The sequence below is a fragment of the Peromyscus eremicus genome, chromosome 8a (assembly GCF_949786415.1).
Source record: "Peromyscus eremicus chromosome 8a, PerEre_H2_v1, whole genome shotgun sequence".
In the NCBI taxonomy this organism is placed as follows: domain Eukaryota; kingdom Metazoa; phylum Chordata; class Mammalia; order Rodentia; family Cricetidae; genus Peromyscus; species Peromyscus eremicus.
Window position 1 is genome coordinate 82290000 of NC_081423.1, and position 24693 is coordinate 82314692.

The 24693-nt window shown below is 44.2% G+C and overlaps 2 protein-coding genes and 1 pseudogene across 10 annotated transcripts; all 3 read right to left on the reverse strand.

The window, feature by feature from the left end:
- Window positions 1-322: 322 nt before the first annotated feature.
- LOC131917708 (keratin-associated protein 4-9-like) lies at window positions 323-10231 on the reverse strand. 8 transcript variants are annotated; one of them, XM_059271743.1, is made up of 3 exons: window positions 6185-6306; window positions 738-863; window positions 323-701 (listed from the first exon to the last, which is right to left on the reverse strand). In XM_059271743.1, the coding sequence occupies exons 1-3, from the start codon at window positions 6304-6306 to the stop codon at window positions 323-325; spliced, it is 627 nt and encodes a 208-aa protein (XP_059127726.1). The 8 variants fall into 8 exon arrangements, with proteins under 8 accessions (XP_059127726.1, XP_059127731.1, XP_059127730.1 ...); XM_059271748.1 differs by lacking the exon at window positions 6185-6306 and having other exon boundaries at window positions 323-392; window positions 474-641; window positions 723-940; XM_059271747.1 differs by lacking the exon at window positions 6185-6306 and adding an exon at window positions 10224-10231 and having other exon boundaries at window positions 323-812.
- Window positions 10232-16457: 6226 nt separating this feature from the next.
- Window positions 16458-17060, reverse strand: LOC131917086 (keratin-associated protein 4-3-like; annotated as a pseudogene).
- Window positions 17061-20538: 3478 nt separating this feature from the next.
- LOC131917709 (keratin-associated protein 4-1-like) lies at window positions 20539-21210 on the reverse strand. Of its 2 annotated transcripts, XM_059271750.1 has the most exons (3): window positions 21098-21210; window positions 20892-21055; window positions 20539-20699 (listed from the first exon to the last, which is right to left on the reverse strand). In XM_059271750.1, exons 1-3 carry the CDS (start codon window positions 21208-21210, stop codon window positions 20539-20541), a joined length of 438 nt encoding a protein of 145 aa, XP_059127733.1. The 2 variants fall into 2 exon arrangements, with proteins under 2 accessions (XP_059127733.1, XP_059127732.1); XM_059271749.1 differs by having other exon boundaries at window positions 20539-21210.
- Window positions 21211-24693: the final 3483 nt, after the last annotated feature.

Genomic DNA, 24693 nt, shown 5'->3' on the forward strand with positions numbered 1-24693 from the left:
TGTATTTATATGGCTGCAAAATCCACATTTATTTAAGTTGTAGGAATGACTCCATTTTAGGAAATAGGGCAGGGAACACATTTTTCCATTGTAGGGGGGTGTCACATAATAGTTTTAAGGAATCTAAAGGAAATTCAAAGCTGTGTTCATATAAGAAAGAGTGAGTAGTATAAGTGAGAGATAGGGTATATTTGTAGGCTAGAGCAGCATGCTCATCAACTGGAACTACAGGCATATAACAGACATCACAGGATTCATCTCACAGGTGGTCTACATCAGGGATGTTAGTTGGTGAAGAACAGGAGACTGTGGGTGAGAGCTCTCAGCAACAAGAAGCACTAGAGCATGCTGGGCGACAGCAGGTGGTCTGGCAACAGGAGGGGCGGCAGCAGCTAGAAATGCAGCAGCTGGGCCTGCAGCAGCTAGACCCACAACAGCTGGAACCACCAGAACAGGGGTGGCAGCAGCTGGACACACAGCAGCTGGGACGGCAACAACTGGAGATGCAGCAGCTGGGGCGGCAGCAGGTGGGCTGGCAGCACACAGACTGGCAGCAGCTAGGTCTGCAACAGCTGGACATACAGCAGCTGGGCCTGCAACAGCAGCTGGGCCTGCAACAGCTGGACACACAGCAGGTGGGCCTGCAACAGCAGCTGGGCCTGCAACAGCTGGACACACAGCAGGTGGGCCTGCAACAGCAGCTGGGCCTGCAACAGCTGGACACACAGCAGGTGGGCCTGCAACAGCAGCTGGGCCTGCAACAGCTGGACACACAGCAGGTGGGCCTGCAACAGCAGCTGGGCCTACAACAGCTGGACTCACAGCAGCTGGGTCTGCAGCAGCTGGACACACAGCAGGTGGGCCTGCAGCAGCTGGGCTGGCAGCAGCCTTGGCCACAGCCCTCCTCAGAGCAGACAGAGCCACAGCAGGAATTGACCATGGTGTCAGAGGTGGAGATTCTGGGTGGGTTTACAAGGAGGTGGATTGGAAGGTTTGGAAGTGGGAGTCTCCCTGCCCACATCCCCTTTTATACCCCGCTGAGAGGCTGCTGTCCTCACAGGCAGCATTCTTTCCTTGTTATTGTTTACATAGATAAATATGTGATTATCAAATTAAGCAATTTGTTTTCCTGGTTACATTTTCAGGTTGGGGAGGAAACACAATTTCTCTTCCTGATGTGTTCGAATTGGTCTGTCATCACTTCCTGAGTTACCTTTCTAAATTATGATCAAAGGGCACCATCACATGGCATTTTGCCTCTTGATATTACGCACTTCAGTCTCAGTTCACACAGCATAGCCTGTCCATTCCAGCGTGACATATACTTGTTTCTAATCACCCAGGGAAGTAAATTCATGGTACAGTCTTATTGTCCATTTGTTACAGATTGTCAGAAGAGGTTTGAATGTGAGACAGAGCACTGATGTATCCCCTGCCAGCTGCGATTAATCACCCAGTGTTCAGACTTTCTCATGGGGAACACAGCACTATTTTCTGACATGATAGTAAGACAGGAAATTTTGATGTTTACTCAGCTTGCTACTGTGGAGCTGATTTTCATTGTTGACTTACTGTCTTTCTGGCTTTGGTAGGAAACATTGACCCATTTCCCGTTTTTAAGATACACTTTCCTACCCACTCACCATAGTTCACTGTGCTTGCCTGTTGCTCTAACTTGGATCCTGCCATGTTGTGTTGTTGGGCTTTTAAAGCCCAATGCTTTCCTGCTTCATCTGCATTGTTGGTTGTCACTCAAGCAGGAGATGATAGGGTACAGATTTCTAACTCAAGACAGCTGCCTATGTGTTTTCATTGTGAAAACATAGTGCATGCTTAAAGGCTGAAAAAATATGTCTAACTCAACTTCTGGCTGATAACTGTTTGGAAAACAAGGACTGCTGACAGTCCCTTATGCTCCTCCATCTCTGGAGTCAAGGGGACCTGAGGAAGGAGATCCTGGCTTTGTGTCATGATCTTCCAGGTTCATGTGGCATTCCACTTTAGGGCACTCTGGACAACAACATCTGTGTTAGGCTGGTCTCTCTGAGAACACCATGCACATCTCCAGTCTACTGTCAGTCTTCCCATAAAACCTGTTCTTCTGAATGTCTGGGGATTGTAAAGATAGGAAAGAGTAAATGTGCTGAATGGCAGAATCAAGGCAATGTAAAAAAAAAAAAAAAAAAAAAAGCAACTAATCAGGACAAAACAAATTAACTAACCAGGTTACTAACCATGAAGGTGAACAAGATTGGGAGGGGTGAATGCATCTAAATTTCTTGGAAGGAACTTTTTTAAATAACCCACAATCCCTGAGGTTGTGTCAATCTCACCAACTTTTAACTTGACCAGGCATAATATTCTGATCAAATTAACATTTTACTCTTGGACTTGAGTGGAAAAGTGGGTTGAAACTGGATATAGTAGTGCATACCTGTAATTTCAGCATTTAGGAGGCTGAAAGACATCTATGAGTTTGAGGTGAGCCTAGGCTATGTCATGAATTTGCACTAACCTGAGCTACATAGAAAAAATCAGAAAAGAAGAAAAGAAAAGCGGTTGCGACCTGTTGGCTAAGAAGTAACCACTGCACATGTTTAAGAAATTGGTATAGTTTATAACAACAAATCCTTAGGTGGTTCACACTAGAGTGAGTTCAGTGTTAGTTCACACGGCACCATTTGCAGACATTAAACTCCGAGGCATTAAAGTCCCTGGGCTCCAACACTCTCGTGCATTCTTGGAAGAGTGGTATTTACGAAGGAGAGGGAATAATTCTCTTCTCTAATTAAACACACTGCAAAGTGTGTTTAATTCCACAAACCAGAGCAACGGAAATAAATGTGGTATGTGGAGATTAAAGTTAATGTGGTAATGGCATTGTGACTAATGAGCCATGAGTGGGAAACTTTGAAAACTAAGTCCCAAGAAGGGAAACTAGAGTGGATCAATGGCACATAGCTGAAGCACTCTGTGTGAGGGACTTCCCCCCATGACTGCTGGCCATTGTTGGAGGGGAAGTGGACATCTCAGGGAAAAACACGTGACTCACCCTGTGCAGTTGGCTTGTGGAATGGGTTGCCCTGAGGTCGTCAGTGGAGGGACTGAAGTATGAGTTGTTATTGCTGAGGAAGATTCAAGAACCAGATGGAGAGACAATGACTTTAAGATTTCCTTTCTGCCCTCTGGCACTTAGAAACCTAATTGAATCACAATGCTCTGATAATGCTCTTTTGTGCTTGGCCTATTTCCCTTCCAGTCTTGGTCCTTATTGCTAGATTTATGTAGCCAGGAAAATTGCCCGAGCTGCCAATTGGACCTCTTTAGGAGAATTGTCTGGTATCCTGTGCCTGCACCCTGTCCTGGCTCTGAAGAATGTAGACACAAGGTAGGAAAGTTTTATATGTTTTCCTCTGTCATAGGGAGAGGGGAGCAATAGAACTCTCCCAGTTATTGTGGGGCAAAGTCCCTGGTTACTCCATTACAGTACCCAAGGGACAGTCTAATATCCCCAGAAGCTCCTGTGTTTTAGGGAAAGAATGGCCCTTGAGCAGCCCTGGTGACTAGTGGCTACACATGACCCAGTGGAGATCAGAACTATTTCTAACATTTCTGTTTGGTCCCCTGCCCCAAATCTCAATTTCCTGCTTGAAATTTTCATTCATGTTGCCAACCACCAACTCCTCTGCTGCCTAAACTTCTTATCATGTCCAAATCTGACCCTGCCCCTCTTCATGGCTGTCTCTTGTGTCCATTTTCCACCTGGCACTGGCAGGGCATCCTCAGGCTCCCTGACATGTGACTGATCATTCTTTATAGGTCCCCAGAGTAGCTCAATCTCAAATAGTAGGCCCCTCCCAAGGCCATGGCTGATGACATTCTGAGGTATGGAGGGGGTGACAAAATAGATTCTGTCTCCAGTGCTGGCCTGTCACACAGAGGGAGTCACTGTTACATCAAATCCCCACGTTGGATTTCAGCTTGTGGGAACCATGGGCTTATTTTAGGACTAGGACTACCAGGCAGTTTCCCCCAGTGATGAGTGACTGATCTAGTTTGCTTTCTGATGCCATGACTCCATGACCAGAAGCAACTTCAGGAGGAAAGAGTTTATTTTAGCTTACAGGTTACAGTCCACCATCAAAGGCAGGATCTCAAAACTAAAAGCTCAAGAAGAAGCTTCAGAGGAAAATTACTCCCTGGCTTGCTTCCAGACTCACATTCAACTGCCTTTCTTGTATCTCCTAAGACCAACTACAGCTATAGCAACAGCCCTGCTCCACCCCTTCCCCCACCCCGCCTGTATCCTCACAGGCACCTGTTGCTTGATTTCTTCATGGCAGCCATTCGGACTGGGGTGAAGAATCTCAGCATAGTTTCGATTTGCTTTTCCCTGATGGAGAAAGATATTATGTATTTTAAATGAACATTAGTTAGCCATTTGTACTTCTTTTAAGAAGTGTCTGTTCAGTTCATTTATGTGTTTATGATTGTACCATTTGGGTTCCATGGTATATTTTTAGTTTATCACGTGATCTGGATATTAATCCTTTTTCAGATGAAAGTCTCTTCCATCCTCTCCTCTTCTGTGAGACTAAATTCCAGTTCAAATAAAAATTTTACTTACACTTGATGACTTAAAAGGGGAGGCATCTCAGGGTCAGGTAGAAACCTGGTGCAAGGGAAACTCTCACAAATCTACAAGGATGACCCCAGCTAAGACTTCTAGCAATAGTGGACATAGTAGCCTGAACTGGCCATCTCCTGTGATCAGATTGTTGACTATTCCAATTGTCATCAGAGCCTTCATCCAGTAGCTGGTGGGAACAGGTGCAGAGACTCACAGCCAAACATTAGGCTGAACTCAGGGAATCCTGCTGAAGAGAGGGAGGAAGGATTGTAGGAGCCAGAGGGGTCAAAGATATCACAAGAAAACCCTCAGAAACAACTAACCTGACTCATAGGAGCTCGCAGGGTCTGAACCAACAACCAGGGAGTCTACACGGGACCAACTTAGGCCAACTACATATATGTGACAGTTGTGTAGCTTGGTCTACTCCTGGGACTCCTAACAATGGGAGTCCCTAATCCATTAGCTGGCTCTTGGGAACCTATTCCTCATACTGGGTTGCCTTGCCCAGCCTTAATATAAAGGGAGATGCTTAGTCTTACTGCAAGTTGATATGCTATGCCTAGGACACTGCTGGTTGGGAATATAGATTGGTCCAACCCCTATGGAAATCAGATGGAGATGCCTTGGAACTAGAAGAAGACCCACCATGTGACTCAGCTCTCCAATTCTGGTGTGTACACAAAGGGTGCTAAATCAGCACATCACAGAGATGCACAATCCATACCCCTCTCAGTGCTAGTCACAAAAACCAATATGTTAATCAGACCAGGAACCCAACAGCAGGTGCAGGAGTAAGGAAAAATGTGGTATATAAATGTGGAATTTTGTTCAGCATAATTAGAGAGTGAAACTATGCCATTGGCTGGGAAATAGCCACAATAAGTAAAATATGTCCAGCTCAAAAAAAGAAAACTATTGCCTATTTTCTCTCATCTGTGGTCCTACATTATATCTAAATAAATAAAAGTATTATACGTATTTGAGTGAAAGTAGATGAGAGCAAAGGGAGGTGGGAGGAGGGTGAGGGGATGGAGAAGAATGGCGAAAATGCATGATATACTTGAAAGAGATTGTCTTTTGTAGGTTAGCACTACGCATAATGAATATGCACCAATAAAAAGTAAATAAAAATGTGAGATGAGCACATTTTATGCCTTTGAAGGCTCTAAGTTTTATTAAGAAATATCAAGCAATTGGCATGAAAATAAATTTCATGGGGCAGAGAGAACATTAGAATGAAAAAATTCTAAAAGTAAAATGTTTAACAACTTGTCCTTTGAAACAGAGTAAGGAATTCTAAAACAATTTTAAGAATAATTCATAATTCTGATGTACTAGTATCAAAAATGATTTTAAGATAGAATAAACAGTAACAGACACAGGGATTTTTCAAATCATCCCATGAGTCTGTCTGTTTATAATATCAGTATGTCACATGCCCTGTTGACTAGATGCCTAGACTGCAGGACTAAGATGAGAAAGAAAATTGATCCAGGTCAGGACACTCAGCAACAAGAACCACCACAGCAGCTGGGTCTGCAGCAGCTGGACACACAGCAGCTGGGTCTGCAGCAGCTGGACACACAGCAGCTGGGGCGGCAGCAGCTGGGCTGGCAGCAGCCTTGGCCACAGCCCTCCTCAGAGCAGACAGAGCCACAGCGGGAGCTGACCATGGTGTCGGAGGTGGATATTAGAAATGGATTTCCAAAAGAATGTATGACTTGAATCTGGGCATCTCCACGCCCTAGGTCCCATTTTACACCTTGCTGGGGTTTCTCTTCCTTTTCGGGTTAACCATGGTAAGTAAACAATCATTAACTTGGACAATTGTGTTTTCTGCATTTGATGGGAAACACTGTTTTCCTGATGGATTAAGGCCTATCCCTCTGACTTCCTGATACACACTTAACACAGTCATCAGGGTTCAGGTACTGAGTGTGCTGATGCTCATTCCATCCTTCTTTCCCCCTGAAGCATTTTATCTTCCCTTCCTTGTGTTCAGTGTTATACATTTAAAAATCCTTCAGCTTCTTCCATAGAAGACAGTCCTGTGAAGGTTGACATGCTGTCCAGGGGTTGCTCTTCCCTGACTATTGTTTAAGAGACAAATCAGTATGTTTAACAGGTTGGAATTCGTACAGGCCTTGTGCAGGACTTGTGTAGGTCTCATGGAGGTAACCACAGCTGTTTCGGCCAGTTCGTATTGCAACAGCTGTATCATGTCCAGAAGCTGATGTTTCCCAGCATTCCTCTCCACCCTCTAGATGGTACATTCTGTCTGTCCACTCTTGTAGCATAGTATTTGAGTCTTGGAGCAGGGTGGGAGGAGCATAGATGTTTTACCTATGGCTGAGCACTCACAAAGGGGCTCCTGGTGCCCCTGAGACAGCCAAGGAGTCAGAACCACTTTTCTTTGGTGGGTGGGTGACCATTACTAGGTTACCCGTGCCCCAGTGGATGATCCTTCACCCATGAGTATACAAGCAGCACCAACTGGTTATAAGATAAAGAAGATTTTGAGGGTCATCAAGAGGAGTTAGAGGGAGGTCTGGGGGTATACATAATGAAGATATATTGTATACATGCATGAAATTTTCAAAAAATAATTTTTAAAAGTCAGTTTTTTTTTCTGGAGTGGACATTGGAATCATCATTGGAGTCGGTAACAAGGGTTATATAACTAAAAAACACTTATATCAGAATTTACATAAATTATATTTATATAAAATTGACTGTGTAACATAACACAATTATTTTGAACATTTATAGAGTGAGACTGATATAAGTGTTGTTATAAAGTAATAATATTAGTTTATAATTATCTCATTTTATCCTGTTAAAGAAGCTTAACTTCCATCTGATGGTGTTTCTTCTCAATTTTTTTGATGATTGTGTTCTCTTTATTAACGAGAAAAAAATTAAAGAAAACATGATCATGTTTTATAGTCTTGGTCATGACCTTCTAGGGCTGGAGGTTTGGACATTCCAGGGCACCTTGATGGTCAGCCAGCAGTACTAGTGGAGATGGTGAAGAAGTTTGTTGGGTAAGCAGCCATTGACTCAAGTTCCCTATAGGAGTCCTCTTCAACTCCACATCCCTGTGACCCAGCAAGAAACAGATAGGAACAACATAGGGCTTCAAGGTCTGGCGAGTTCTATAGCTAAGTCTGACATCCATCCTGATTAGTTGGTGACCTCAAATTACTGTTTTATCAATATTTTGAATCTTGCACTTGCCATAAAATTTTGATCTCCACTGGTGCATTCCTTGAGCAAGCATTCTACCAAGTCATGTCTTGAGCCTGATGGTAGACTGGAAAGCGACACCTTGTCAGAGGGAAGGGGGTCGCTGCAAGCCAGATGAGTACACTGGAGTTTTAATCAGCAGTGCTGACTCAGGAAGTCTGGGGAAGAGAGTAGAACGTCTTCTATTTTTTTTATTTTTTTTTTACTTTATTTATTTTTCTGTGATATCTCACTACACAACGAGAATTCCTACATCTCAGAATAAGATACCAAAATAGAGCTTCAAAGTGTAGAAACTATACAACTTAAAGATGGGAACACAAGTAGATTGACACAAAGTGGAACGAGTTATCTGGAGTCAAAGGGGCAGGGACTTAGAAAGACCTCCGGGGAACGTTTTTAATATAATGTTTTTATTGATGCTTTGAGGATGTGCACATGTATACAATGTATTTTGATCATACCCATCTCTCATGGCTCCTCATAACAGATCACCCTTGCTCTCCCAACTTTATGTCCTCTTTTCTCTAACAGGCTGAGTTCAGGTTGTACTGCCCATATATTCATGGGTGTGAAGCCATCCACGGGAACGTAGTTGATCTACCAGGAGCCATACACTTCAAGAAAACTGACTCTCCCTAGACTACCATAGCTCCTTGCCTAGGAAAGAGGGGTTCACGAGCCCTCCCTACTCCATGCTGGAATGTTGACTGGCTTGATCTTGTGCAAGCAACCACAGCTGCTATGAATTCATAAATGCAACTTCAGAAAACCCAAATGCCTATGAGGAGTTCTTCTCCCCAGCATTCTTTTCCTACTTCACAAAAATCGTGTATCCAACCTCTCCCATGCAAGAAGTTGGTCTACCAGTTGAATTCCTCAATATTTATAGCTCTCACAGGGACTGGCTCCTAAGCCGTCTAGCTCTGGGAAGGGCTGGGGTTGGTGTTTACCAGTCCTCTATGGTAATGAAATGGCTTTAAACATGCAGGCAAACACTTGCTGCTGCAGGTCACCAACACCCCACCCTCAACTCAGCTTCCCCATGGAGGGCTTTGACTGTATACTCTCAGAGGTGATGCCCCAGAATCAAGCCTTTAACTAGCTTCCATCCGGGGACCAGCAACACATGTAATTAGTAGTACTTACATGTTTGGTCCCTACCCCCACGAAACCAAGTCTCCAGCCTCTCCCTGAAAGGACTTTGACCACACATCAAGTACTCCGACTTTTACAGCTCCCATCAAAGGGACTACTAGCTCCTAAATACAAGAGTCCTCCGGGACCATAGGGATCAAAGAGGCAATTTCAAGGAGGCTCAGGAGGAGTGTCTATTTCTCTATTTCAATGTTCACCTAGCCGGCAGAAATACCCAGCTCCCATTGCTTACTGGAATGGTCTTGGTTTCATATTAGCTATGAAGTCCCAAGTTCCCCAGCTGTTCTCCATACATCAGGATTTTAATTAACCTTTTAGTCTTGGGCCTGATGGAGCTGATAATTGCCACAGTTTTGGGAGCATGAAGAGAAGGTAGATAGACATTTCCCATAACCCTTGGCACAGGCTTTCTTCAGCAATAGGTCCCACTCCATCCCAGGCCCCAGCTAGGCTGCCTGTCTCCGACTGCTGATGGGAATGTATTCAGTAGTTGTGTAAGAGAGTAAATCATCCCGTTGCAGGAGTCAGGTCTGAAAGAGAGTGAAGGTGCCATAGATCCTCTACCCAGCTTAGTGCTGAGAGAGTTTGGGCAAAGAGCCAGCTCCCAGCTTGTCTCTAGGGAATCAGGAAAGTAGACCACACAGGGAGCAAGCTCACTTCCCAGCCTCTTGAGTGACAAGGCTCGGCCTCACATCTTGAGACACTAATGTACTTGGCACACTTGAATTCCCCAGGGAACTACTGAGAGTGGAGACAGTGATTTGAACAGGGACAAGGATTGAGAGGCATCCGGAGTCTCCGCCCCAGAGAGGCCTGTCTGCAAAGACTGGACCTGGGGTCGCGGTGGAGGTGCTTTACCTCACAAGCAGAAAACAACAGGAAGACTTGATTGAAGTGCAGAAGAGAGGAAATATGTTCTGAACAAAATGGCAAGATCAATTTGCAAACAATTATGGAAGTTACAAGGCCTGAGTGTTTCAAATAACTCTAACTAAATTACATTGGGAAGTATATAAATTGGTACACGAAAGGTGTCATGGCTGGTTCTTTGGTTTACTGGGTTTTTTGTTTGTTTGTTTGTTTAGTTGGTTAGTTTTAATTTTGGGGGAGGAGTTTGGGGTTTGGGGTTTTTGTTTGTTTGTTTGTTTGTTTTGTTTGCTTGTTTATGTTGTCAACTTGACACAACTGAGTCATCTGGGAAGAGGAACTTCAATTGAGAAAGTGCTTTCATCAGATCATGAAGTCTGTGGGACATTTTCTTGCCTGACTGGTGTGGGAAGGCCTAGCTCACTATGGGTGGCATCACTTCTAGGCAGGTGGTTCTGAGTGGTATAAGAAAGCAGACTGAGCAAGCCATAAGGAGCAAGCCAGCAAGCAGCACTCCTCCATGGCTTCTGCAACAGCTCCTGCCTCCAGGTTCCTGCCCTGCTTGAGTTCCTGCCCTGACCTCCCTCAGTGATGGACTACAAACAGTCAAATAAGCACTTTCTTCCCCAGGCTACTTTTTGTCGTGGTGTTTTATCACAGAAATGGAAAAGAATCTAGGACAAAAGGCACATAATGTAGGAGAAGGAGCTAGGAGCAGAGTGTTTGAGTATGTAAAGGAAATTGTTTTCAGCTTAGAAACACTTTCATAACTGGGGGATGGTTTATAATTCCACAACTAATACCTATAGAGATTGCACCAAAGAAATCGAGATGAATGAATACCTATCAACAATCCCCCCACCCCCACAAAGAACACAGAACAAAAACAAAGAGAAACACAAAATGCAGCAGGGGAAACAGTGTAGCATGAATCTTAAAAGGTCTTATTAGTAAAAACAAACCTGGGAGCCAGGTATTGGGGTGAACATTAAAAGATCAGAGAAGCAGAACAAGCCACAGCTAACCTCACCTTGCCAACTTCTCAGCCGATCCTGTTTCCTCAAACTGAAAGCTTCTGAGTCCTCATCCGAATGAATCTCAGCTCTGCTGCTAAAAGCCTAAAAGCTTAACCAGGCTCTAGTTCCTGGTCCTCACGCCTTATATACCTTTCTGCTTCCTGCCTTCACTTCCTGGGATTAAAGGCGTGTGCCACCATGCCTGGCTGTTTCCAGTGTGGCCTTGAACTCACAGAGATCCAGATGGATCTCTGCCTCCTAAATGCTGGGATTAAAGGCCTGTATGCTACCACTGCCTAAACCTATGTTTAATATAGTGGCTGTTCTGTTCTCTGACCCCCAGATAAGGTTATTGGGGTGCACAATATATCAACTACAAGACAGAAAGAGGAAAAAGAATTTTTTAAAAAGCAGTCCCAGTATAACAAGTCCTTTTTCTAACCTCAATGAATCAGAAATGAATAATGATGAAGAAAAGGGGGATTTAACAGATGTGCAGAAGTGATCACACTCTTGGCTAAAGGACCAAATCAAGGAGGAAGTTTGGGCATGTTTCTTTGAGTCTCATTTCTTTCTTAAGAACACCCTTCAATTGATTGAGGAAATCAAAATGACATACTAAAAACTAATGGGATACTGAGAAAGCAGTCATAAGAGAAAAAGTGATAAATGTCTACATTAGAAAGGAAAAAGAAGCCAGGCATTACCAGCTATGCATTCCTAACTTCCCAGTCCTGCAGACAGTAAAGCAAGGTCAGCAGTTCAAGGCCAGCCTGGATGACACAGAGACACTACACCTGAAAATGAACAAACAAACAAACCAACAAAAGGCACAGAGAAGCAGAAGAGGAAAAGGAGGAGGAAACAAAGCCAAAGACACCTTTAGAATCTTACAGTGGGAATATTGGGTTAGGGATCTGTTTCTTTGTCTGTCTGTCTGTCTGTCTGTTTTTGAGACCAAGACTACTCCTATGGTCTAGTCTGGCCTTAAACTCATGTCCTTCTGTTTCAGGCTCTTGGGTGCTAAGACTACAGATGTACATACCACATCTAACTATTGGGTTACAGATCTGCCTTTTCACTTTTATGACTATCACCACGTGGTCCTCCAAAGATGCCCACAGTTTAAACTATCTTCACACTCCAAACCATCCAGATTCTACACATTGTTATCAGCCCTATGATCACAGCCCTGACAATGATCCATCTTCTTAATTTTAAGTTATACTTTCTTTTCTTTTATAATTTAACTTTTTATTGATTCTTTGTGGATTCCATATCATGCATCTTGATCCCACTCATCTCCCCATCCCTTGGCATCTGCCCTCTGCTCTTGTAACTCTGCCCCCACCCAGGGAAAAACAAAATAAAATTAAAAGAAAAGAAAGAAGAAGAAAAATCTCATTGTGGAAGCTGTAGTGTGACACAGTGAGTCACATACAGTAACCTCTTTAGTCCATACATCTTTACTTGCAAGTGTTCATTGGATTGAGCCATTTGTGTGGTTCAAGGCCTCTGGTTTCTACTACACTATAGATGCTTGGGACCTCCCTGGGACTCCTCTTGGATATCTTGTTGTGGTCCTGTGTCATGGAGATCCTGCAGCTTTGGGTCTGCAGTTTTGGCCCCTTCACGTGCTCCAGCAGATCATAGACAAGGAGGATGTTGGGATTTGCCAACTCATAGCCAGCCGTAGTTCTGGGCCTGGGTGGTTGCTGGGTTGGTCAGCCTGCCAGCTCTCCCCCATCCTCACCACCAGGGTGAGCTCTCCAGCACAGTCCAGGCTAGTTCACTCTATGGAGCAAGGAGCAAGGGGTGGGGCTGGCTCTCCTGCTTTCACACCCTGGGGGCTGGTTCACCCACACCTAGGACACCATCAGGGGCAGCTCTACTGTGCTGCCCAGGTGAGATGCAGGGGCTGCTCTCCTGAGTGCCACAGCTGGTAAAAGCCAAAGACAGTTCTCTCATTCTCATGACCTCTGGGCCAGCTCTCCCACCTGCCACAGGCAGTGAGGGATTGGGGTGTGGGGGTCTTCTATCCCTTGCCCACAAGGGCAGGGCCACATCTCCCACGCTCATGTTCTCAGGCCTGACTCACCTGCTACCTGGTCAATGGAGTCAGTTCTACTGTGCTGCCCAGGTAACATGCAGGGCTCACTTTCCTGAGTGCTGCAGCTAGAAGGATCAGCTCTCCCACCTGCCACAAATGGTGAGAGGCAAGGGGAAGAGAGCATCTTTCCCTCTCCCTTGCCACCTCATGGCAGATGAGAGGTGTGGGGTCAGCTCTCCCATTCTCACACCTCAGGGAAGGCTCCCCCTCCCCCACCTACCAGCAGAGTCAGCTCTACTACGCTGCCCAGGCGAGGAGGGCCTGCTCACCCCACTCTCATGACCCAGGGGCCAGCTCTTCTGCAGGCGACAAGGGCAAGGGGCAAGGAGAAGGCATCTCTCCCCTGTCCATGCCACTGCATGACAGACAATTATTCGAGCCAGCTCTCTCACCTGCCAGAGGCAGTGAGGGGTGGGAGGCATCTCTCCCTCACCACCTTATGCAGATGAGGGGCATGACCAGACCTCCCATGCTCACATTCTCAGGGTGGCTCACCTGAGCCCCTGTCAACAGGGTCAGCTCCATTGTGCTGCCCAAGCGAGGTGCAGGGCCCGCTCTCCCAAGTGCTGCAGTTGGCAAGGAGCTGGGTCAGCTCTCCTGCCTGCCACAGGTGGTGAGGGCTGATATGGGGAAGATATTTTTCCCTCATCCATGCCACCACATGGCAGACTAGGGGGACGGGACCAGTTCTCCCACTCTCACACCCTCAGAGCTGGCTCACCAGCCCCTCTGCCAACAGTGCCAGCTCTGTCTGGCAGCCCGGGCAAGGTGCGGGACCCACTCTCTCAAGTGCTATAGTTGGTGGGTGGGGAGGGCCAGTTCTCCCTAGTGTTACAGCCAGTGAGGGGCAAGACCAACTCTGTGCAGCCCTCTCCTCTCAGCCCTCTGTGGTAACGGGAGCCATGAACGCCAACACAGACCACAGCAAAGTCAGACACGGCCCTTGGCAGCAGCACAGGCCTAGATATCACCATGGCCCTGGGAGGCAAGCAGGCCACCCACCTCAGCCAGTTTCTCACTGCCTTCACCTCTACAGATCTGCCTCTCTCCACAGGACATGAACCATTCCATCTCTCTCTTCCATACCCCACTATATATTTACTCACCATAGTAGTGCCCACTCCCTGGTGCCAGGCGCCAGGCAGGCCTGTGTTGTCTCCTTGACACTTGCTGGAGAGAGTCCCAGGCGGGCATGTGGGTCTTCTTCTCAAGCTCAATCTTAGTGGTGCTGGGCATGCTCATGTTTTCTCCTCATCACAGAGAGCCCCAGATGGCATATGGGTCTTCTCCAGCTAAGTCTTAATGGTGCTGGTGTTTTCTCCTCGCCACCCACAGTGGAGAGCCGTTACATTTTAATAGCAAGTTCATTTAACTTCCTTTCTTATATTTACTAGTTATTTGTATCTACATCTTGTCTTGAGCAAACAACGAATCACTCTCATACAGTTACTCTATGTCCTTTAAGGTACATACTATTTTTTTATATTCACACACACACACACACACACACACACACACACACACACACATACACACAAAGAGGGGAAGTCATAATTCTTTTTTGATTATCAGGTAACCTACTAGCCAAGTCATGGAGTATTTGTCCCAACATACAATGTTCACCAGGGATGTGTAATACTCTTAGAATTCAACTACTTCCATGAGAGTGACAACGAGCCATTGACCACAGTCTTTAATATTCAAGACAGTCACAGGTTCCAGCAAGAGTGGAGATGAGGCCTACCAGAGCCCGGCAACTCACGGTTAGTTCATGATAACAGGCACATGTTTGCAGATGCACTTTATATTAATCAGAAATGTCTCCGTTTTGAGTCTAATAAGAGTTGCAAACTGGGACCCTGAAGAACTGCTTGCTATAGTCAACAAAAGGTATGGTGCTTGGAGGTCCCCAGCTCTGTTGCAGACACTATGCAAGACCACTACGCAAGACCACTACGCTACTTGTTCTTTTTGACTTGGGGGATAGTCCCTCCTCCAGCAAACCCCCGACACTGCCCACATCAGCCCTCCCTCAAACCATCCTAACATCTGGGCAACATGCTCACATGTTTCATATCAATGAGAGTCTTTGTTCTGTGAACTTTCCCAGGAATGATTAACAAAATTGTATATATTAAAGGTGTATGTGATATTTTGATATGTGTGATATACATGGTATAATTATTACCACAATAAACTAACATACTCATTGTATCACAATTATTGCCATTTTGTGCTAAGAATGTTTGAGATCTACTGTTTTAACAGATTTCAACCTTACAATTCAGGGCTGGTAACTTAGTCATTGTTGCTTTTCCAGGACTTACCACACTTAACCGAAACTTTATATGCTTTGATCAACATCTCCACATCTCTGGGTGGCCACCACTTCACTCCGTCTGCTTCTGGAGTTTGACTATTTTCAATGAAGTAAAAACAAGACAGGGTAATATCTGTATTCCTGTGTCTGGCTTACTTCACTCCCATAGTTACCCAGTTTGGTTCACATTGTTACAAATGTCAGGATTTCCTGTCCCCTCTCCTTGAAAACACCATGACGCTTGGTTACTAACTCCTTTCATAAGAATATGAACATTTAGCCTTCATTCAGTTCTCTTACTTTTGCAGCTCATGTGCATGTAAGCTGTGCATTTTTTACTTGAGTCACATTATTTCTATGAATCAACACTTATATATTATACTTCTCTCACAGGATGTGCTCCTCTTTCTCAACAATAGTGCTACCATAGTCTACCGGACATAGGTCTTCCTATCAAATCCAAATTCCAGATTGCACAGTGAAGTATCTGAAGGATGAAAATTGGGTCTCAGGCAATATATGCATTTGCCACAGCCCAAGACTGCTGATCAATCCATAATCAAAAACCAGTGAGAAAGAAGTTACTGGTTCTTAGAAAGAAGCTTGAAAATAAAGTGGGAAATCTGACTTGGGGAAAAAAAACTAATGATTTGGCAATTTTCTATACTATAGAATTTGATTGACATGTGAAAATTTTATTTTCTTTATTTAGATTACAGAAATGTAAAACTTTTCCTCAAATAAAAAAAATAAATGCTGGAAATAGAGATTACAAATACTGATGACACCACTAAAGCATGTATAGGGACACAGTCTACTATAAAGAATTCCATGAAAAGGCAAGTATGTACAGTAACAGGATGAGGAACCTGCTCCAGTGAACCAGTGTGACACATGAGGTCGTCTGACAGAATGCCATGGCCACATGGCATTAACTTGAACAATTGTTTTTAAGTTGTCGCTTGATAGCATGATCAATGGGGTGAACAGACACAGTAATACCTAACAGGTCAGAACAAGGCCAAGTGTGATAGACCCAGGAAATTAGGAAGTCCTGTACTCAGGTAACATGTTGGTTGGCCTGAGGGTAGTGGTCAGGGATGAAACTCAGCAAGACGATCCACAGGAGAGTGAGTGACAGGAGGTGGTCTGGCAGCAGACAAGACAGCAGCACCTAGCTTTACAGCAGCTGAGATGACAGCAGCTGGACACAGAGCAGCTGGGACAACAGCTAAACGTGCAGCAGCTGGACACAGAGCAGCTAGAACAACTGCTAGACACACAGCAGCTGGATGACAGCCAGACACACAGCAACTGGACACAGAGCAGCTGGAACAGCAGCTAGACACACAGCAGCTGGATGACAGCCAGACACACAGCAGCTGGACACAGAGCATCTGGGACAACAGCTAGACGTACAGCAGCTGGATGACAGTTAAACATACAGCAGCTGGATGACAGCCAGACACACAGCAACTGGACACAGAGCAGCTGGAACAACAGCTAGCTGGAGTGGCAACAACTAGACATACAGCAGCTGGGATGACAGCAGTTGAAGCACCAGTGGCTGGACACACAACAGCTGGGCCTGCAGCAGCTGGACACACAGCAGCTAGGGCGGCTGCAGCTGGGCTGGCAGCAGGTGATCTGGCAGCAGCCTTGGCCACAGTCCTGCTCAGAGCAGACAGAGCCTCAGCAGGAGCTGACCATGATGACGGGGGCTGGAGGTTTGGCCTGGGTATCCAAGAAAGTGATTTTTCTGAACTTAGGAGTCTCTTTCATACCTTTTGTCCCCTGTCAAGATGTTAACAGATAAGAAGTTACAAAATTAGGTAATTATACACATTTTCTTTTAAATTTGATGTTTCCAAATCAACTCCTGTCCCTTCCTTGTGTGCATCATACAATTTTAAATCTGCAGCTTTCTTTCCCAATCGGTGGTGTGGAACCCAATGATTTGTGACTGGCTGTCACTATATTCCTTCCTCAGCCATGGCTCAGTCTAGGCTAGGCAAATACTGCAAGATCCATGCGACAGGACACATGGCGAACGGGAAGGCAACAGCAGAGATTAACGGAAGTGAAATAATTCCCGCTGTAGAATGATGGAACACAGGCTTTCAAAGGGGAAGAACATGGGTCTAAGAGTATACTGGGGTGAGGGAGTTGGGAAAGGAAATTCAACACAATATATGCTGCCACATTTCCTTTCAATGTTAGCTTGTTGGATGGAGTGGGATCACCCTATGAATCAAAGGGGCATGCATCAAAGTCCATCTTTCTGAAATAACCAACCAACACAGAACATTCAGTAGCACAACACTGGCAGCCTGTAATTTTTTTTAATGCCCAAGTTGTTCTGGGAGATGCTTAGGAAAGGCAATAGCCTTCTCTTCTGACCCCATGCCTATTAAATTGTGCCAGTAAGAATATGTTCTAAATCCAAATATGTCTGATGTTCCCTCTTCTCAAAAAGATGAAATAGGAGTTGGTCTGATAATCAGCTTTGCCCATCACAGACAAATGCTGACAGTTACTGGTGTTTGGTTACAAGTTCTGATAATCAAGCATCTCAGAAGCAGAAATCCAATAGCCTAAACCCCCCGCTGCCCTGGCCACAAGCCATGTGGCTGCCCATTCTTAATGGTTTTCCACTGGACCCACCCTTCAGCTCCACACGCTGGCATCACTGTCTACCACATCACTAGTCTACCTTTTGGTCCTCCACAGTTGCTATCATTACCAGAGGGGAAGGTTTCCCCCATTCGAGAATGTCTCAAGTGTTGTACTGGTCCTTCCCTTAAGATAACTTCAGTCTATTGGCTCTTTGTTTTGATCAAGTATCTGTTTTCTGGTAGAAGAGGCTTCAGACAGACCAAGTAAAACTAGGGATGTAGCTTCGGGAGGTATTTTTTCACCTGGGTATAATCAAGCCTGAGTTTTAACAGATTCTGCAGGATCTAAGACTATCCCAAAAGTACACACTCAGAGCACAACTTTCAAATGCAGCCTAAGTTCTTTCTTCTGTCAAATTTTAAATTGTTTTTATTATATTTTATTTATTTTTCTGTGTGCATGTTTGTATAGGGGGTGCACACATGTGTCACTGTGTGTGTAGAGGTCAGAGGACAACTTGTGGGAGTCAGTCATCTCCTTTCTCCCTTCCACTACATGGGTCCCAGGTTTGGCAGCAAGCACCTTAACCTACCTGAGCCATCTTGCTGGTCCGTTCATGCAACTTTTTTCTTGCCTGTTTTTTAAGCTCTTCCCTCAACCCCTCCTGGAGTTATCTCTAGTGTCAATGTACTCCACCTCTGACAGAGAGCTTCCTCAGCTGCTCAGGATTTATTTTAGCACAGTGTCTTTAGTGTGAAGGCAATTGGGGAGTCAGCGGCCCAGTCCATTTTCTGCCATATCTGTCCCCATGGCTGCTGATCTCTTGCCTCATTTTACTCCTTTCATTTATAACAATGTAAACAATCCCTGGCTGCATCCTCCTTCTCCCCTCCTGCTCCTCCTCTTTCTCCCTTCCTCCTCCTGCTCCTCCTCCTCCCCTCCTCCTTGTGCTCCTCCTTCCCTCTCCCTCCCCTCCTCCCCTCTTTCTGCTCCTGCTCCTTCTCTTTCTCCCCTCCCCTCCCTTCGTTCTTTTTCTTTCTCTGTTCATCCTGAGTTTATGACTTGTATACTTCCCTAGCATTCACTAGGTTTTAACTCACTATGTATATATTTAACCCTTCCATATTGTCCTTCTCTGGAACAGAAGTTTTCCCCATTATATTCTATCTATTTGGGTCCTTCCTTTTATTCCTAAGCCTTATTTCAAAGACTAGTCTGTGAGTTTCTTGTTGGAAACTATTGGTCTTCACATGTCTTATTATCCTCAGAGTTCAATGGCCCTGTGAACCTGCCAATCATCTTATGGATTGAAAAGGAAAATTATTGTTAATTAAATGAAGTAGGTCATGTTATTTTTGAAATATAGTTCTTTTTTACAATATGGATAGTAGATTATATGTGCAAAATCTGCTTTCTTTTCTGCTTTTGAGTTGACATATAAAATTGTATGCATTTATGGGGTACTATGTGACGTTTTTATGTGTGTATGCATGACACACTGTTTAAATATGGGTTACTATTTTTACATGCTCAAATCTATATCATTTCTTGCTGGTGAAAATAATGTCCTTTGTTCTAGCTGTTTTGAAATATAAACTATTTATTATTTGTAGCAACTTTCCTATGCAATTGAATACTCTATTTCATTTTTAAAGTTCTATTTATCTATTTATTTTATGTATGTGGTGTTTTGTTTACATGTTTGTCTGTGTACCATGTACATGCCTGGTGCCTGTGGAGGCCATAAGAGAGTGATGGACTTAACCACTGAATCATCTCTCCAGTTCTAGAACGATCTCTTTTATCTAATTGTTTTACAGATGTTAGTCAGGTAGTCTTCCCTTGTGTCCCTCTATTTTCCCCAGAATCTCAGGCCACTTTTCTACTCTCTGCTTCTATGGGACCATTTGTTTTTTAGATTCCACATTTGAATGACATCATGTGTATTTCTTTCTGTATCTGGCTGATTTCACTTACATAACCTCTTCCAATTCTAGCCATGTTGTCACAAATTATAAAACTCCACCTGTTCTATGAGTAAACAGCATTCCATTATGTATAAGGCATTTTATTTACCACTCATCAGTTGACGGACACAGGCTAATTCTGCTTCTCAGACAATGTGAATAATGCTGCAATAAATGTGGAACTACGCACACCTCTAACATACTAGCAAAACTAGTTTTCTTCCTGGTCATAGTAACTCAAACATCTTCTCACTTTGGAAGGAAAAATACCAGAAAATAAACTGTTAATTTTCTAAAAAAATAAATGAAAAGAGATGCATATATTTCTAATATAAAGCAATATTTATTGAAGAATAGTCAAACACAGAATGGTGAAGTCCAAGGAAGTTGGAGACTCGAAGGATATGTTTAGCTGCACCGTGCATCTGAGACACGCATGTAGAGAGGAGATCCTTGGGAAATATGGGCAGTACTTAGTAGGATTCTCTTTTGCCGGTTTCTTTCCATTGTCAGGACAACAAAAGTAGGAATCATTTAATACAAGGATGAGAAGTTCAGCTCACTGTGATTATGGCTGCCTCAGGGTCGGTAGTCAGACAGAAAATTCAACAAGAGGGGCGGCAGCAAGTTGTACCACAGCAGGTGGTCTGACAGACTGGGCGGCAGCAGCTGGACACTCCACAGCTGGGGCGGCAGGTGGTCTGGCAGCAGACTGGGCGGCAGCAGCTGGACACTCCACAGCTGGGGCGGCAGGTGGTCTGACAGACTGGTTGGCAGCAGCTGGACACTCCACAGCTGGACACTCCACAGCTGGGGCGGCAGGTAGTCTGGCAGCAGACTGGGCGGCAGCAGCTGGACACTCCACAGCTGGGGCGGCAGGTGGTCTGACAGACTGGTCGGCAGCAGCTGGACACTCCACAGCTGGACACTCCACAGCTGGGGCGGCAGGTGGTCTGACAGCAGACTGGGCGGCAGCAGCTGGACACTCCACAGCTGGGGCGGCAGGTGGTCTGGCAGCACACTGGGCGGCAGCAGCTGGACACTCCACAGCTGGACACTCCACAGCTGGGGCGGTAGGTGGTCTGGCAGCACACTGGGCGGCAGCAGCTGGACACTCCACAGCTGGACACTCCACAGCTGGGGCGGCAGGTGGTCTGGCAGCACACTGGGCGGCAGCAGGTGGGCTGGCAGCAGCTGGGCTGGCAGCAGCTCTCCTGGCAGGGACTTTGATCACAGCCCTGCTCAGAGCAGACAGAGCCACAACAGGAGTTAACCATGGTGTCAGAGGAGGAGGTTCTGAGTGGGTTTTGAAGAGAGTGAGTTTCTCAAATATGTGAGTCTCCTTAGTCCCTGTCCTCTTTTATACCCTGATGCTGTTCAGGTTAAAGGTCATTTCCTTGTTATTGTTTCTCTTAATATATAAACAGTTACAAATTTAGTTAATTGTGGAAGACTCTATGCAAAAGTTAGATGGAATGCATTCTTCTTTCTCAGGGTCAGGGTTTATCAAATCAGTCTTTCCTCCTTAGTCACCTCTTCTGTGACTTATGTGTACCCTTAGTCACCTCTTCTGTGACTTATGTGTACCATCAAACTTCAAAAATTCTTATTCTGACTCAGCTGATTGACAGTCATGAGATGACGTAGCATACAAAATCCAACATTCCATGTGTCATCACAAGGCCTCATACCAGTTGCATAGTGGGTCTGCGTAATGTCCTAAAGACTCTTGAAAAGTAAACTCTAAAAGTACTAGAAGAAACCTTGGATTTTGAAGTTTGGATTAAGATAATGTGAAGATAAAATGAATTTGTGACATGGGCATGAGACCATCCGTGTTGATATTTCTCAAGAAGGGAATTCGGAATGTCAGCAATTGTGGGAAGGAACACTGGAATGCCTGGGATGTTCCTCAATTTCTAAAGAACAGTTGGGTAAATGATGTTCACATATCTCAGATGTTTTTAAGAAGACAAAACATTGTTGCATTTTATACAGCCTTGAAGATGCTCAGCTGTGAAGCAGACTTCTCTGCTGAACTGTAAACTCATAACTGTATTATTGTACTGTACTGCTTGCATTATTTAATTGTACTATATCATTGATTTGTATTATCACAAAGGAGCTGTAATAATAAAAAAAAATGAGGCTTTTTGTGCAAATTGCATTCAAGTCCTTAGCTGCCTTGAGTCCCTAGTTTCTCCATTCAGTTCGTACGGCATTTCCTGATAGTGCTGTCTAATTTCATCGTATTAGGGTAGAAGAAAAACTGCATGTTATTCCTACTGTTGAAATCTTCATTTTAGTCCAATGTCATTTATATAATGTCTAAATATATATGAAAACTATGGAAATGCAATTTGTTAAGCATAAGATGGGATCGATGGTAGATAAATAGATACTGCACCTAAGTTGATAGTGATTTCATTTAAATTTCCTGTATCTGTATTCTTTATCTTGAAATGATCATTTGTAAAAAACTTTGTGAAAGTCTGAGTCTAGGTTTTATCATTTTTCCCATGTATTTATGATAGTTATTTTGAAGATAGGCTAAGTGCTTATGAAAACAGGAGAGCTGACCTTTTGGAAATGTGAAAATGTATTGCAAGGAAGTCATTACCAAGGTCAAGGCAGGTACATGGGTGCTGATTTGATCTAACTGAACCAAATGTCATGGTCACTTATTTCTTTGGAAAGAACCAGCCCTCCCTGTGCAAAGGAAGAAAAAGGATATGGGGAAATATCTCTTTCACCTTTCGGGTAATAATTTCTTTTATTAAAACATAAATATTCACCTGCCATCTAATTATCTGTCGGTTTGTCTTGGCTTCTACAGATGTGTATAAATACATGATAAAATTTTAGACTTAATATTTCAATCTACCTACTGTGGTATGGATATTATATGCAAGTTATTTTTTTTGTCCGTGTGACAGTAACCCAAACTTTTCTCCAAATAAATTGATCATCAGATATGCTTAATGACCACAAGTATTTACGATATTAAGAGAGTAGGTATTTATTTGGACACAGTCATTCTATCACACATGATTCTTTAAAAAGTCCAAGGCATGCCCAGGATGGTAATATGACAACAAACTTGGTCAATAAAGTCACATGAAACCTCTGGTCACCTGTCAGAATGCCACAGTAATAGACAGGGAATTTATTGCTTATGTGTTTTATAGTTTAAATAATTGCTTTCCAAAATTAATTCTTAGTCCAGGTATGGTGTCACATTCCTATGTTAGTACTTAGGAAGTGGAGGCAGGAAGATCAGGAGTTCACGGCCAGCCTCAGCTAAGTAGAGAGTTTCAGGCTAGCCTAGGATACATGGAACACCGTCTCCATGAACAAAAACAGAATAAAATAAAAGAGCTTTTTTATTTTATTGAGTGATAGATACAGTGATGGCTCAGTACAAGCACAGGTGTAGTGGAGAAAACATGAGGCTGGCACACCAGCAACATAATAGTTACCCGGGACTGATGGGCAGCAGCAACCATAAATTGGGTAACAGCAAGCAGTCTAACAACAGGTGTTCTGCCAGTAAGAGGGGTGGCACAGAATTCCTAGCAGAGGCTTTGGCCACACACAGTCCTAGTCAAAGTAGATGAAGCTACAAGAGACGACCATGGTGTCCTGGATGGAGGTTCTGGGTGGCTCTCTAAGGACGTGAATTCTTCAGTACAGAGGTCTGCATCCTGCTACTAAGCTAGCATTGATGTTTGTAATTGCTTTCTGACTATGACCTTTCCAGACATTCTGGTATTGACATAGCTGTCTATGCAATTATATTTGCTCTTTAAAGGGATGTTCTCGTGATTTTCATTGAATCAGCTCCTCATCTCTAGAAGCATGAGGCCCTTTTAAATTGCAGCATCCTTTCACCCAGCGCCTCTTGTTCTTTCTGGGGGTGTCTCATTGTTATATTGAGCATAGGATGAACTGTTCCTCTGCCTCCAACCATTTAACTCTCTGTTCCTGAGTGAGACAGAAAACCATAATCTCTCCAGTTTGGATGATATTTAAAAGAGATGAAAACATGGATACATCATACACATAAGTCAGACCTCAGTATATAATAGCAAAATGACTGGTACAAAAAAATCACCATGGTACAGTCATAAATTATGAAAAAATTAAGAAATAAGACTGGTGGAAGGCACATTGTTTCAAATTGAACATTCAAAATAAAAGCATTCATTTTATTTTTTTTCCATACCAATTTTCGATCCACCGGTCCTATTACAAATTACAGTTAGTGCAACTTTTCAAACTAATAAACCTTAAATTCTCCTTTATTCTATGCTGGAAAATAGTACATGGAAGACCTAATAGAGAAGATCAAAAGTGATGAGAAACTTGTCTCCTCTCAGAAGCCCTGCCCCCATGAAAGTCACCAGGACCCATACATCTGCTGCTTCCCTGACGGCCAACCCAACTACTGCAGAGCTCCCTGCTATGGGACCTCCACTAGAGACCAGCCTGTGTGGCCAGAGGCTGCCTCACACCCCGTGGTCAGGCTCCCTGCCTCCACCCTAGATGCTTCTGTAGCTCTTGATGGCTGAGCAACCACTGCCAACCTTCCCTCTGGCTTCAGTCTTCAACTGCTGTGAACCATTCATGTTCCCGCAGCAAACGTACTCCCTTAGCTTTGCTGAGAACAAGTTCCTCACATTGAACCATGCTTTCATTTTCATTCCACAGTATCTGAAAGACCACTGAGAGCCCCGCTCAGCTTCACCCTGGTTTTATTC